The sequence below is a fragment of the Xiphias gladius genome, chromosome 16, assembly GCF_016859285.1.
Source record: "Xiphias gladius isolate SHS-SW01 ecotype Sanya breed wild chromosome 16, ASM1685928v1, whole genome shotgun sequence".
NCBI classification, from domain to species: Eukaryota; Metazoa; Chordata; class Actinopteri; order Istiophoriformes; family Xiphiidae; genus Xiphias; species Xiphias gladius.
The window spans coordinates 24,483,304-24,499,456 of NC_053415.1; the positions used below are offsets into that span (position 1 = coordinate 24,483,304).

The 16,153-nt window shown below is 42.8% G+C and overlaps 1 protein-coding gene across 1 annotated transcript in view; it reads left to right on the forward strand.

Annotated features, from left to right (window-relative positions):
* LOC120801888 (aryl hydrocarbon receptor-like) overlaps positions 1 to 16,153 on the forward strand; it is a 39,564-nt gene that overhangs the window by 9,315 nt on the left and 14,096 nt on the right. The window contains exon 3 of the mRNA XM_040149214.1: positions 14,038 to 14,147. Coding sequence (XP_040005148.1) covers positions 14,038 to 14,147 — 110 coding nt within the window. The remainder of the gene's footprint in view (positions 1 to 14,037; positions 14,148 to 16,153) is intronic.

Consider the following 16,153-nt stretch of genomic DNA (forward strand, 5'->3'; position numbering starts at 1 on the left):
CATTTGCTCAGAGTCGGCTGCTTTCCTTTACCTCTCATACCGATACACAGCCCCTGCCATAACTGGGCTCAGTTGCCATCTTGCAGAGGCACAGTGTTAATTTATGGAGGCGTGCTCCCCCGAAGTGCTTAAGGAATGCAGGGTATGTGGGGCAGACACGTATCGGTATATCAACACTCTAAGAATGACCGTACGTAATCGTTTGTCAGTTTGACCCAACACTTTAGCAATACTGAACCTAATAAACATTACAGCCCCTAAGGGCAACTGGGAAGCCTACAGACTGACAGTTTTGCTTGCAAATGAGTTAGTATTCCAAATGTGTGCTCAAGGTTACCGTCAAGGCAAGACCCTGACACAAACCCATCGTTGCTTCCTTTGCTGTCCTGAAAATACTGTTTACCCTGTGCAGCTGTGTTGACAGCAGCTTTTTTTGTTTGTTTGTTTGTTTTTGTTTTCAGCTTATTTCCTCTTCTTCCTCCTTTTAATTGGGCTACCCCTCCATCTGATAGCTGCTCCAACATGACAAGGTTTAGCTCATTATGAATTTCATGAATTTGTGTATTTACTGTAAAACCTCCCATCCCCCTGGTGTTGCCTCAAAACACGCCATACATCCAGTCTGTATGACATCCTAGCCAATAGTTTTTCCTTTCAGTCTTAAGTTCCAGCAGATGAGCGGTGGTCATTCTCCCCAGTCCACAGTGAGGATTGGTCCTGTGGGGAAATTGTTGCGGTGTTGACGGTGGAGGAAACGCTGACAAGATCCTGGATGACATGGCTAAGCCAATAAGAGCTCTCCTGAGTTTCCTGGAAGAGTCTTTGCCTGCAGCCAAATGGCTCGATCGTGCTTTTTCTTCTTCCTGTCCCCCTTCATTAACCCCCGATCCCTACTGGTTCCTCGCTTGTTTTGTTTTTTCTGAAAAGGTTCCCTGATTTTTAGATGGAAGCTGCAAGAATCAAACCTGCCATCCTCTGACTGCTGTTACACAACTGTGACTCTCTCAGATGCATGTCAGATGGTCGTTATTGTCCTCGGAGCTTTAGCTAACGCCGTGGTTATAGTTCATAGATCACAGTTTAAACCTTTGGTGGACAGGGAATGAAATTATGATTAATCCTGTGATTTTATCATAGCAGCATGACTGTTGTTAAAGTGAACTGCAGCTCTTTGAGATACACTCCATTGTAAATATAGAATAGAGATTAGGAGAAATAATCCCTGTGGGCTGCAGAGGATTCACTTTACTGTGGTTTGGTGTTGGCTGTGTGTAACACTGCAGGCTAATGCATATTGCTTCAGGTTTCACCAGAATCTCAGTGACAGGTATCAGAAAATGTTTAGTGTTTGATGTTCACATACATTTACAACAGCTGTAAAATTTCCTTCTGCCAGAGGACGATGTTCAGCACAGTTTGCATTAAAGCTGCACAAATCAGTAGTTTTTTATGACAAGTGGGTCAAATGACGATGTGTAATATGAAAGGTGTCGCTCATAGTGACAAACACACTATGCACATCTTATTCCCCTCAGCTTCACGGAGCGTTTTTAGCCTCTTTTAGCTGCTTGTTTTGGTTTTACGACTCCCAGCTTTCCTTTTTTTGTTCCGCTCGCGTCGTTCTCTTTAGCGACGTTTCCGAGCCGCAACAGGCAACGGTTTTCACTGAAAAAGCTCTCATTAAGCTGCTGTCCGCTACCTGCTCGCTACCGAGGAGCAGACAAACACAGTTAGCACCTAGCTGGTGAACATAGTGGAGCATTTCGCAGCTTAGGAGACAGATATTTCCCTCAGAAATAAGTGGCAAGCAAAACATAGAAATAGGAGAAAATTGAAAGGCAAAAATTGGGCTTAAAATCATCACATACAACTCCAAATGAATGTTGCTCTGTGTCTGCCTTATCTGTAAATGGACAATTATGTCCAAAACCATTCGCCATAACAATTTCATGAAGTGATAATACAGTTTTTCAGCGTTGTGTTTACACCTTGTTGTGCTGCTCCCAACTGGCCAAAAAAAAAAAAAAAAAGGTACGAGTAAAAGTTGTTAATCAGAGTATTGACTGGATATGTGTAAGGCATTAAGTTTTAAAGTAAAGGGAAACATAAGGAGACATTCAGTCAGATCCTTTCTCACTAAAAAATGGAAAAGAAAATGGAAAAACAAAAACACAGTGGTGGAGTAATGAATCTTTCACAAGTTTCCATAAGGTAGACCATTATATCTATTATAAAAGCACCAGCATAAAATGTCTTCCATTAATAGAGAGATGGCAAACGTGGACTTGCACAGCACACACATTACGCAACTCCCACTGGATCAGGCCATGGATATAGAAAATGAATTATGTAAAACCTTATTCTGCTCCTAATAGAACGTACCGTAGCTTTGTTGTACACATGAAGTTGATGTGTACACCGACTGTAGATTGATTTGATAGAAATACCACTGAAGCAACATCTTGCCTCCCTTGTTTCCCTTCAAAACGCCGCTTGACCGTTCTGTAACAAGTGTACGGGCAGATAGTGTAGCCGAATTAATTTCAATCAATTCAATTAATTCCAGTGAGGGTACAGCTGCAGAACATGTTGCCTGATGTCTGAAAGAAAATGAGGCCAAATAACTCTGTTTTAATGAAATTAATGTCCATACATCGCTGGCATGACACGGCACGCATAGAATTGGCACACAGCTGGAAATATCCATCAGAGCTGCAGTTGGAGCACGTTTCCATAGTCTGCCGCCGCCGCTGCCCTGGGATTGGTTACATAAGCCGTGTGGCTGCTGTGAAAGTCTAGTGACATGTCATGATACGCATCCCTGTTTTCCTCCAAATGAAGGCGGTGATTTGTGATTTGAAATACCGCCGCCCCTCCCCCTCCTTCCTGCAGGTCATTTATTTGCACACAAACGAAAGGCAGAGCTGTGTGGGCTACATGATCAGCAGTGGGTCATCCCTTCATGACAACACCCCCCCCCCTCTGCGCGTCCTTCCCTCCGCCCTTCCCCTACAGGGTTTAACCCCATCCCCCAGCCCCACTGATCACGATACGACACTGAGAGGAATGCAAGCCACCAAAGGGAAAACCTGGTAATCAGGAGTGACCCCTCCCCAACCTACCCCGCCCAAATCCAATCAGTCCTCACCTCCTCCTCCTCCTCCTCCTGCCATCTCTCTGGATTGCCCCTCATAAGCAAATATGCAACCATGTGATCGAAAAACCTCAGGAGACACGAAAGCAGCAAAGGGTGCGTGCTTTCCCCCTGCATTAGTGACCGCGTGTTCATGTTCAGCCTCTATACGTTAGGCTGTGTGTGTGTGTGTGTGTTGCGTGCATCCATGTGTATGTTAGTGAATGTGGGGGTGGTGTCTGTGCATCGCGTGTTCATTTACTGCAGTGTTCGGGGGGTGAAGGAGTTGAAGCATTCTATATTTACTCGCTGCCATTCACACTGTGGTAGAATAATTAACACACAAACACACTCACACACACATACTGTATGCATGCGCCGTACTACTGTGTGTGGCTGCATATGTACACCCTGACACACCCACTCAGAGTGCTAGGAGTTCATATATTTGGCCTTGGACTAAATCACACACGCCAGCTGTACGTAGCATTAGCGCCAAAGCAAAGGCAGCAGCAGTGTGTGTTCTGAAATGCACCGCAAAACACCAAGGCAGAGCATCGTTTTAGCTCAAAACTAATTTAATTCATGTTCCCCCTGTGATGGGCTGGTTGTGTTGCTGCAAGGCAATACAGGAAGAAAAAAAAAAAAAAATGGGAAGCAGTTCTATTTTGATTGATTCTTACTGCACAGAATTTTAAAAACAGAACACACACACACACACACACACACACACACACACACAGGATGTCAAGCATCACTACTGACCTACACCCAGAGTGCCTTCTCTTCAGCTTCACTGTCAACATCCCGACCGGCACTTCCTGATTAGCTGCCAACATGCTAACTGTACAGATTAACACCCCGAGCTGAGAAGAGAGGCTCTAAAAGCATTGCAGTGATTTAGTTCTCCTGGCAACAGTGGGATACTAAAAGTAGTAGTAGTTTTATAGTTCTGTATCTGTCTACTTCATCCTCTTTACAAAATAATAATAGATAATAATAAAATGATACGGAGCTGATTTGGAACCTATCTGATCATTCAGCATACATTATCTCTGTCAGCCATGTACGATGGAAAACTGAGCCTGGATCTGCCCTGAATTATCCAGTCACATCTCTGCTGCGCTCTTGTGACACGGCCACTGTTATCGCTCACAACCCCTCAAAAACAAGATGTGACTTCTGTTTGGTTGGGTCTGAAACTGTGTCATTTCTCCATGGTTATCCTCAAGCTGTTTGTTGTTTGCTGTGGGTTATCGTAGAAAAAATGCTACACCTGGAACCTAGGATGCATAGTGTGTCCATAAAGACTGGCCTGTGGTTGGAGCCAATTCCAGTCCAATTTGGTGAGGCCACGGGCTTATTGTGAACTGAGGCAGATGCACATGCATGGCACTGTAGATGTGAAATGAAGCATGATGCTGCACCTGCATGACCGATTGAGAAAGGTTTCAGAGAATTGTTATGGAGAAACTCAGTTTTTCCCCAAAATCCAAAGCAAAGAGATGTGTGCTCATCCAGTCAGGTGTAGGTTCATTATGATTTAGGAAAGAGAAAAATGGTTGACCATCTTTTGTACAGCCCACTGGGTCAGCCTGTGCATCAATGACAAGAGCTTGTGGGGATGTTGATGAGTCAGAGACACTCCAGGAAAATATTCAAATCATGTAAACAGAGACCGTAATCATCAGGGTTCTCTGTGGAAAGTGGATTAAAAGCAGGATAAGACTCACAACCAGAATACAAGACTGTAAAAAAAAAAATGCTCAGATACACTTGGAGGAGTCAACATTGTGTGATGGCTTTGGCCACAAATGACTGACGGCCTTCTCAGCCATGGAAGCAAAAGTAATTCTTAGTTTTGCTCTCGTCCTCGCTGCCTGCAGTCTGAACCCGTCCTGGCATGGATCCAAAATAAACTGCAGCCTTTCCACCTCCCTCCGCTACATGACCGGTACGGGCCATGCGGGTGGGGCGTGCCCTCTAATCGTCAGCATTAACGCAGTGGCTGAAGATGTCCAACACCGTTGGTCTCTGTCACCAGAGCCTGAACCCCCCCCCCCCGTAAGCTTAATACGCTGGGTTAACGCTGTCCAAATATAGCACTGTTTCATGATTCAGACTCCTGCTATTGTTATCCCATGTGACCTGACGGCAGAGACATGCAATATGTGGTGTAACAAACAAGTCAGCTCTGAGTGCTATATGCAGCGCTCAGCTACTGAACGTGAAAAGCAGAGGGGTGTGGTACGGTGATTATTTTTTGATTTCTAGTTTTGTATTAAGGTTGATCACTTAGTCAATCTGAAATTAAACGTATTCCAGACCACCGCCACTAACAGCAATTACCCTGTAGTATGAACATGTCAGTCATGGTGGCGCATACTAAAAAATGTTTCATCTGCGCGGCTGAAAACACTTTGTTAAGTCTCTTTTGGCAGCATCATGTGTGTGTGTTTTCTTTGTTTTTGTTTTTTGTTGGTTTTTTGTTGTTATTGTAGGTACATGGTGGCCTGCACCGACGCTGTGGAAGCCTGCCAGCATGACATGTAGGGATTGGGCAGGAAATTGAAGTGGCACCAGCACAGAACATCCGCACTAATCCTGTTGTAAATAGCAAGATGGGGCAAATTGAAAGTGAGCACATATTTGCTAAATATTTGCTGTGCGCTAAATGTTTTTTGGGGGTCTCAGCTTGCAGCAAAGCAAAGCCCTCTGTGAGATAAACCCCAGTGTACCTGGCCCAGGTCTGGCTCTCTGTGGAGCGGTGTCAGTAAGCTTTATGCTGGAGGCTACATGATGAAGGCCAGGACCAGAGCCAAGCTGGCCTCTAGGTCAGGAGTCCCGGGGACAGAGAGATTTGTCCTCTGAAGGTGCCGACAACTGGATTTTGGCTTGGCGGGTCTGCGTGGTTCTGCAACTCTGTCCTCAAAAAAATACATTTTGCTTCTTGGAGGAAACGAAATTGCTGCCTGGATTATGTCCACTAGCAAAATTTCTTTCCAGAAGTGCCATGTTCTTCTGCTGGGATAGTTGGTGGAAAAGTGCAGAAAAAATAAAATATTAAAATGAACCTTCACCTTCCAGCTGCATCACTACCCTCCAGGGACACCACCATGCAATAAAAATATGTCCCCAGAGGCAGCTGAAGTATGACAAACTGTCTGATTTTCAGGGTCACTGCTTGTTTGTCAGGTTTGATCTATCAAATACTGGAGCATATACGTTAGTCGAGGGCCGGCATGGGGCCCAGGGAAAGGAAGAAGCACACCATGTCCATCTACTGTATGTCCCTTGTTTTTGAGAATTGAAAGAAGACAGATAAATATAGATTAAACATAACTACTGTTGTCTTTCAATTCTAGAGCAGCAAATTCTACATGTTTTTTTTTTTCCCCACTGAAAATTAACAGATGAAGACTTAATGGCTCTGACTTGAGAAGATGCAGAATTCTGGTGGTTTCAGAATATTTCGTTGTTGCGGTCAGAGCGAAAAAAAAGCACTGTAGTTGGTAATTCAAACTACTGCTAAACTGCAAAAATAGAAAACATTATTTTTTTAAAATGGAGATTTTGCAGTGAATTTTAGACGCAAACAGATTTTAAAGCGGCTATAATCTATATTTTTATAATGAAGTATCACATGATTGTGTGACGTGAAAGGTGTCGCACATAGTGACGAACCTACGGAGAATTATCACCTGAATCTGCAGCTCCCCTGCAGCTTTACGGAGCTTTATAGTCGTTTCAGATTATTGTTTAGCGGTCCGACTCAGAACTTCACTGTTTTGGTTCACTGTCGCTGCTCTCTGCTGCCGCAGGCAGCCGTTTACAGAGAAAACCCCGCTGTCCACTACCTGCTCAGCAGCAAACGGCAGACAGACAAAGTTAAGAGACCAGCTGCTGAAAATAATGGAGCACTAAAAGAGCCAGATATTTCCTTCGGTAGCTGGTAGAGACCAAAAACAGAGCTAAAAGAGTAAATACTGAAATTGCAGTGGTCATGTGGCCAGGAACACGGCTCCAATTTAACTATAATGTTTTTCCGTAACTGCTTGATTTGTAAATAAGCAACTGTTTGCAAACAAGCTCACCATATTAACTTACAGTATGATGATATGCCCATGTTGTGTACACAACTGCCTTCAAGTGGCCAAAAAAATATACCAGTTATTGCAGGTTTAAGGTTAAAACCAACCGATGTTTGGTTGTTCAACAGTTGTAACAAAGACAAGTTCTGAGGCTAGTTATTTTACAATTGATGAAATTAATTGTAAAATGATGATACATTATTATTATAATACATAAATAATGATGTCATAAACCTTGCTTTTTTTAAACAAAACTTGGACAGCAATTATGGAGGGAAAAAAACATGCTACCATGAACTAAAATGTTCCATCCTTTTCTCCAAGTGTAGGCAGAAAAAGAGACGTTACTGTGCAGAAGTGAATAAAATAGAAGGAGAACGGTCTCAGTGGACACAGAGGGTATGGGCGCTGACCTGTCCATGTCATATAATGTCCCTTTGGTGTTTTGATGTATATTGTTTGTTGTCCAGTAACTTTAGACCTCCAGTAAACTAAGATAAGCGTATTATATGGGAAACCCAAGCTGTTCTATTCAGTTCGCTGGGGAATGCCTCTGGGTGGTCGCTGGAGCACTATCATGCCACATGTATGTGATGGCAACGGGAATGTAAATTTTTCATCATGTACACTTGTGCCCACTGAAGCCTGATAACGAGATCTGCTCTTTGCCCTCCTCTGGCCGTTCAAGAGGCTTTGTGTTGGCCCACTTTTTCTGGATCATGCTGCCGACGCCGTTGCGTACCTGTGGTTCCCGATGTGCAAGGCTACCAAAGTACAGCAGCCACAACACGCGCACAGATGATGACAAAAGGTAGTGCTCATTGTTTGGCTGAAATGAGAGGCCCCTTACATGGTGCAATAGTGTTTATATGATCTTAACATTACAACCTCTGTTCTTTAATGATCAGGAAAGAATTATCACGTGATCAAAATACAATAAACTTTATTTTCTAGTGATTTTTGTGACCACTGGATGAAAGATTCTATTGTGGTAATCATCTAAAAATCATCAGACACAGCTGCCAGAGACTGATCGTATTGTTATAGCTGCAGTTGCAACCAGACTGAATGTCCCATAATGTTCCTGCAGTGTTGTTTTAACAATTGATAGTGAGCCTGTGGCAGTCAACAGTAAGCTTACATTAGTCGATAGTGACCAAATTTCAGATACGAGGCACTGAAATAACATAATTTAGAGACTCATAATGTGCCTGTGTGTCTGTGGCAGGGAAAAATTAGTTAGATAGTACATCAATTTCTGCTTATTATGACACCAGAGTCTGACAAATGAGTCTCTCATTTTTATAATGACAAAATCACAAAATAATTTGTTAGAGACATCAAGACGTGGGGCTCACGGGGGAGGAAAGCACGTTATGAAATGAGATTATTCGATGATCCCAAGTAAATAAAACTTTAAAATATTTGGCTTCACTGTGGGTTCTTCAGCCTTCAAAACAATTTCTACGAAAGGGCAATGTAATTGCCAGTGGCTGTTCAGGATTGTTAAAATAGGATTATATATTTGTTTTTGTTTTAAATTTGAATTTGCTGGGCATCATGGATGTCCCATTTCATACTACACATTGCTTCTATAAAATATAAAGTTTTCCTTATTGTGGACGTTGCACTGCTTTGGCAGTTACTATACAAAAACAAACATGGGCAAATAAACATAAACGAAACAACAATATTAGAACTACTGCTGGTTTCAAATAGGTGCACCTTAACTTGAAAACAAATAGCAACTAAGTGGATTTTTTAAGTAATTATTACCAGTAATCAGGTATTTATTTATCTATTGATTTCCCTTTTAAGGAAAGCTCTTAAGGTATTTTTATTATTATCTTGGTATGATGGCTGAATAATACAAAAAATGTCCATTACAATCTCTCTGAGCCCAGATGATGTTTTCAAATTGTCCAACCAGTTTTTCAATTTACAATCATATATAACGGAGGAAACCAGCAATGCCTGACATTTAGGAAACTAGAACCAGTGAATGATTGTTATTTTTAAAAGACAAATGGCCTGACCGATGACCAGTTGTCAATATTATGTTCGATTAATTTTGACTAATAAATTAAACGACTAATTGTTTCACCGCTAGTTAGAATATTTGTGAGTCACGGAGACGGACAGCATGAAACAAAGGACCTGAACTTGAACCAAGAACATTGTGATATACGAAGCAAACCAGTAGGTCATGAGTTATACTCCCATTTATTTATCCTTTTTTTTCCAGAGCTGTGTCAGAGCCGTCACATTTTTTCCACCTTTTTCCAGGTGTGAGTAGCACCTGCATTTCTCTGCGGGTCGAGAACGCCACGCTCGGCCTAGCTTATCCGCCAGACGCAATGCATTGCCCATGCCATTTCCTCACCAGTACGCCATGCGTTGTGTCACACGACGGCCCCTCGACAAGTTGATCCAAGACGTCTGTATGGGAATACGGTCGGGGCGTCCAACCAAAGCTCTGTCTCGTGTGAAGGTACAAGCCCCGTCGGACTTCCCACACATAGCCCATATGCTGTCCAGTGTCTGCTCCGACACTCCTGACACCGCCCCGCCCCTCGGATGGACTCCTTGCTAACCCCCTTTGCAGACAACAAAAGATGTGACCCAGAACCCGGTCACCCAATCATGTCCTACATCACCTACGGGGTCGAAGGTCATCATGGGTCGCAGCACGGTGCTCCTGCAGAGGTCAGAGATTAACGTGCTTGACCCCTGCTGTCTTTCCTATGACATCACCGCAGCTCATCGTCTCACATTATGGAAATGACAATTCAGCACGATACCATTAGCTGCAACTAACAATATAGTTCATTATCATTAATCAACTGATAATTTGTCGTCAATCTGTTGATGTTTTCAGTCAGTCAGAAATGTCAGAAATGCAGAAAATTGACCATCGGTTAATAGGCTACATGCTTCAGAGCTACATCAGAAGTAACAAATGAATAAATTATATTCTTATTGCCACATGAGCCTAAACATTCCTAACTAAGTCCTTTGCAAAACCAATTAGACAAAAGCAGAAGAGGCAACAAGGGTAGACAGAAGCTGCAATTAATAGAAAATAAAATGAATTCAGCTGCACTGAGCTGGCCTCTTATTAGGTCAGCCCTGTCCCCTCAAAGTTATGTGCATGTTGTTTGCTTTCCTAATTACGTTGTGGTGACAAGTACAGTCGTTACATTGATTTAGTTCCCGGGCAAACGTTTTCAGAGTGACTGAAGCTACATTTGTGAGCTGCACTGGAGTTGCCGGGGGGGTGGAAACGGGGGACGGTGGGCGGACAAGGTGTGCAGGCCTTTGCCTATCATGACCAACCTGTCAAAGTGTTCAACCACTCTGTGGTCAGTGCAAGTAGATATTGCATTGCAAGATCGGATTTTATGGGGGAAAACAAATTCACACGTTGTCAGTGAACATTTCACTGATCAGCGTCAACGTTTCCTCTAAAACATATTTGCCTTTGCAAACTAGTTTTACATAAGGGTTGATTAGGAACATCTGCACAATCTCTGAGAGCGACAAAACATTAGAAAGGCCTCTGAGTATAAAGCTGTGCCACTAACTAACTTTGTAAACCTTATAAATGTAGAAATTCCTGCAGGGCTTTTGTTTTGGATTGGACGTTAATGGCTAATGATTATTTCATGCTAATCATTTTCTTATACTTAAAAAAATTCTCTCAGGATCGTGACTTGAATGAATCCCTTTTATCGAGGTGAATTTCTAACCCGCGGTACGTTGGGTATTAGTTTGCACAAGCGAATTGTCAAGTTAAATCTCGCGACTTACATTTAATTATCCCATTATCTGGAGATAACAAATGGTGTTGATTACAGTTACATTCTGTGTTGGCCTATTTCGTCTTCCCACTTCCCATAATCACACTCACTTGGAGAGACTATGAAGTACATCCCTTATCATGGGATCAGTTGGTGTAGTGTCCTTTCTATTTGGAGTTTGGTGCTACATATGATTTAGACATATCCTGAGGAGTTATGCGTGCATTGTTACCTTTTTGCAGTCTTCTTCCCGTCTTTAATTGGCGCTGAGTATGCTTTGCTTTACCCTCAAATTTTGGAAGTGTGCCTTCATAACACCTTGACCATTTGATACACATGGCCAGTGTTTTTGTTTGTCGACACAGAGGATGATCTGTTCCAAAAAGAAGCTTTACGGAGGAGAAGGAACATGGACCGGCATAACTGCTCAGAGTTTTCATAGAAAAGTTGAACAGATAACTCAGTAAGCCTGGTTCTTGGAACAGGATCCAGGCTTTGCCAAAAACAGATTGTTTTTTCAAACCAAATTCATTTCGGTACAAAAACAAACAAGTCAAGGAACCATGGACGATTATTTCTCAGAACAGTCAGGTGGAGAGAGAGATGCTTTTTCACCCTTAAGTTGTACAGTTCCTTCAGGAAGAAAACAAGGACGATGTCCTTCGGTACAGGAAGGAAAAAAAGGAGGCAAAAAATTTATTAAAGGAGGAAGAAAAATAAAGTGTATCAAATGCAGGAATTACACACCTCATCCTAACCCAAAACCTTCCAGCAGCAGTGTGTTTGCTGCTAAGCATACTCTTTTTTTTTTTCTTTTTGTACCAAAGTACCATTTTTCTCCAAGGAACAAATACTACAATCTGGTGATGATCTGGCCCTCATTAAAAGTAGTGACATTCTGTGTATGCAGTGTTGATGGTTGGGATCATGCTACAAAATAAATATGTTCTTCTAAATAGTCTGCCCATTAAGACCTGAGTTAGTTGACCGAACATGTAAGATCCGAAAGGAGTCAATTACAATAGGTCTAAAGGAAGCGTCAAGCAAACATGAACGTATTTGCTTCACTGGGTTTTCACAGATGTCAGCTAAGGTGGAGATACTCAGGGGCAGCCAACTGCGATAATGGAAGATACTGTGGCTGAGTTCGGAGGTTCTCCTGACCCGAAGGAACTGAGGAGATGCTTCCAGTAGAGTTAAGAATGTGCAGACTGATTTATCCTGGATATAACAATGGAATATTAACGCCCAGTAGACATTTTTCTGCAGTCCGTAGAAGTGCTTGTCATGTGACCTTTGCGTTCATGGAGTCATCTGGTGGAACGCGTGATACAAACAGCACAGTTACCTGCAGCAGAGGATTGCTCTACAGCGCCACTGGTGGTCAAACACTCTATCAGGGATGCAGGACGGTGATCAGAGCTGGAGGCGCAGAGAGAGACTCACAGTACATGATGGAGCCATACTAAATGTGGCACACTGTTCAAGATTCTGCATTGATAACACACACTTTTTCTACGTGAGCAGTGGTTCCTCCAGTTATTTAGGCCACCAGCCTGCTAACCTCTTCACACGCCTTGAGCACCAGAGCTGGGATGAAGGGAAAAAAAAAAAAAAAAAGGTTATGACGTCACGCTGGGAAAAGGAGAATCCGTTAGGATGAGAACAGCTGGGGGTCACCAGCCAATGAACGACTGGGAGGCAGGGATGGGGAGGGGAATCAAAAGGGGACTCGGGAGAGGGATCAGGGGGAGTGGTAAGCCTGGAGAGGAGAGTGGAGGGGGGAGGGTGGTTGGACTGAGCTGAGCAAGCAAGTGCAAATACAGTGACGCCTGAAGGAACCGTCGGCTCATCTCGCTCGAATGTGGCAACAACACATCCCTGGAAAAGATGAGATGTGTTCTGTTGGCATTGGCTTTACCTCCTGGTTGTTTGGGAACTCAGATCCTACTGTTGCGCTGTATGTGTACAGATATTAATACTTGCAAAATCAACCATTTTTCACTTTAAACACATTTTTTTTCTTTTCTTACAAATTTATTTAAAGAAAAGCAGAAATAAAAAAACACCTCATGTTTTAAAGGTAATATGGATCATCAATAAACAAACATATATTCCTTTTGTTTGCCAAAAAGTCAGAAATGTATGTTATTCTACATAGTGACATGGTGACATTGTGACATTACCTACGTTTGGGGTCAGTGAGACCTCAGAGAGGTCCTCTTACGAACGAACTATTCTAAAACTCCAATAACAGAAATTAAAAGAGACTTATCTTGGATTTGGTGCTGCATGAAAAAGTACCAATACCAATCCCTGATACAAGCAGATGAAAATCCACTGTATTTAACCATGTTTTAGAGCTGGGGATCTCTTAGATCCTAAACAGAAGTGTCTCATTTTTTGTAGATGACATCTGAAACATTATCAGCATTATCAATAAAAAAAAAAACCTGTTTATGAGCCTCCGACCTGCTGCCTGGCCCAAGCCCTGGTTCTTTCAGTGTCCTTAAAATTTTGAAAAGTCGTGAATTATTAAGATGATAAACAGTCAAAGAGGGCTCGGAGTAAATTGTTTTCTTCAGTAATTGATGATGGTCCAACCAGCAGTCCAAGACCAAAAAAATATCCTGTTTACTGTCACATAAAACAAAGAAAAAGCAGCAGGTCCGCAGTTGAGAAGCTTTAGGACTGCAGAGCCATGTAGGAGACTGGAAAAACAAAAACAAGACTTTTTTTGTTTAATTGTTATCCATATCCAGATGTGCTGATGTCATGGCAAATATGACATAAGCAAGTTAGACAAAATAAAAGCTCTGGATTAGGGGAATTGGACTTTCAGATTGCACGTAATGAATGTTTAATAAAATGGGAGTGGGCATGCAGGCAGCATCTTTAGTGTATTAAGCATAAGGCAATCTGACAGTCACAGCAGTGCTTTGCAAACATTATCACAGGACTAAAGCCTGTCGTCCTTTCCACCCCCTGCCACCCCCCTACCCCCTCCCTACAGTCGCCCTGAACAGTCGAAACGGAGTGGCTCCAGCCAGTGTGAATGATGACGACAGCAAAACAGCAGGAGCGGTGGAGACCAAGATCCCTGAAGGCGAACTTTTGCTGCAGGTCAGTATGAAAACTGCATTTATTGTTGTTTCCCTCCTGTCTGTTTCCATCCACATTCCTCTTATCTTTATCATCTATTTAGCTGCTTTTCGGTTCAGTATCTGAGATTGTTTGTAGCTTAGTCAAACACATCCTGTTCAATACGTTATTGAAGGACAGTGTCTGTGGATGGGCAGCTTCACTGATTTAATTTGTGTGTATAGACTGCTGCTGTGTGTTCTGTTTTTTTTTTTTTTTTTTTTCCTTCTTCCTGACAACTGCAGAAAATCTATTTAGGCCAATGACAGAGGCTCAGAGGCTCAGGGCAGCTTACCACTCAATACGTCTGGCACTGTCTGCTGAGCGCTCATGAAACATTAGTGTACTGTTTAGTCAAACGGGTCTCCTGCTGAACTGGTGGATAAAACTTGTGGCTGGGACTAATCTGAATATGACTCAAAGAGTTCTGTGTTTGGGATCCCCTGTTCTAAAGGAATTCATCTGCGAATAGGGATTCATTTGAACAGGTATTTCAAGAATGGTTTGGGATTCAAAGGCCAGCGAGCCCGGCTCTGTCTGAAGGTCACAAAATAATGAAGACAGGACTGCGGGAAGCCCATCGTTGTCAGATTTATTTTTTTATTTTAACATATGGACAAAACCAGGCTGGCTGTGTCCCCCTGTTTCCAGTCTTTATGCTAAGCTAAGCTAACTGGCTGCTGGCTGTAGCTTCACACTTACCACACAGACATGAGACTGGCATCAATCTTCTCATCTAGTTCTGGGGAAGAAAGCACAGAAGTGAGTTTCACCAAAATGTTCAACGATTCCTTTAACACGCCAGCTTAATTGGGTCCAACCGCATTGCATAGTGGTCGGATGATTACACGGTTTTGAAACAAATCCCCAGTTTGACTATAAAACATAAAGTATGAATTGAAAGAGAAGATGAAGGGGGATTTGGATTTTCAACCCAAACTGTTACGTTGTAAACGTCTATTTGATTTGCACAGTGATTTCCTGGTACAACTCTAACCTGAATATTTTTACATTCTTTTGGTCTTGGGCAGTTTCTTATGGTTTGGGCTAGACTCTTTAGTTCCAGTTCAGGGAAATCTTAATGCTACTGTTCAGCATACAGCGACATTTTAGACAATAGGATTCTTCCAACTTTTGTGGCAGCAGTGTGGGGAAGGCCCTTTCCTGTTTCAACGTGACGACGCCCCCGCGCACCAAGCAAGGCCCATGAAGAAATGGTTTTCCCAGTTTGTTGTGGAAAAACCATGTCTGGTCTGCACAGAGATCTGACCTCAACCCCCTCCGGGACCTTTGGGATGAACTGGAACCTCAGCTGTGAGCCAGACCTTATTACCCAACATTCTTGTTTGACCTCAGTGATGCTCTTGTGGCTGAATGGGAACCCTGCAGCCGGGGTTTCAAAGTCAAGCTTAAACCAGAAGTGTGGAGGCTGTCATAGCAGCAGAGTAATACCCCGGGGTTTGGAATGAGAAATGTTCAGCTGTCCGCGTACTTTTGCTCCTGTAGTGTAGATTATATGATAAAACTGTAGAAATTCTGTACTGGACTGTAGCAATGTCCAGAATCTAGAGACTAGATGCTTATCTGTTTGTAAATGTGGATATTTTGCTGAAATTTCAGTTCACAGTTCAGCTTTTCAAGTGGAAACGGCGAAAAAAATCTCTCCTGGTTCGTTGCGGTTTTGTGCCCTCTGTTCTGTATGTGTGATTTAGTAGAGAGCGAGCTCGCTGGCTGCCAGATCTTTTTGGGATCTGCTGGAGTTACTGATTTTCCAGTCCAGTTCCTCCTAATGTGCATCACACTGGCATTCCAGGAGAGGAGAGGAAACAGCCTGCCCGCCATTCCCCAAACCTACCAGAGAGGTTTCATTATTATGATAAGCCTACATTTCCCCAGCTTGTTAGTAATGAGAAATGAAAGCTCGTTTGAAAGCTCATTTGGAAAAACAGAGAGTCAGTCAGGAGGTGAGTGTTCCATCGGGGGCCTCT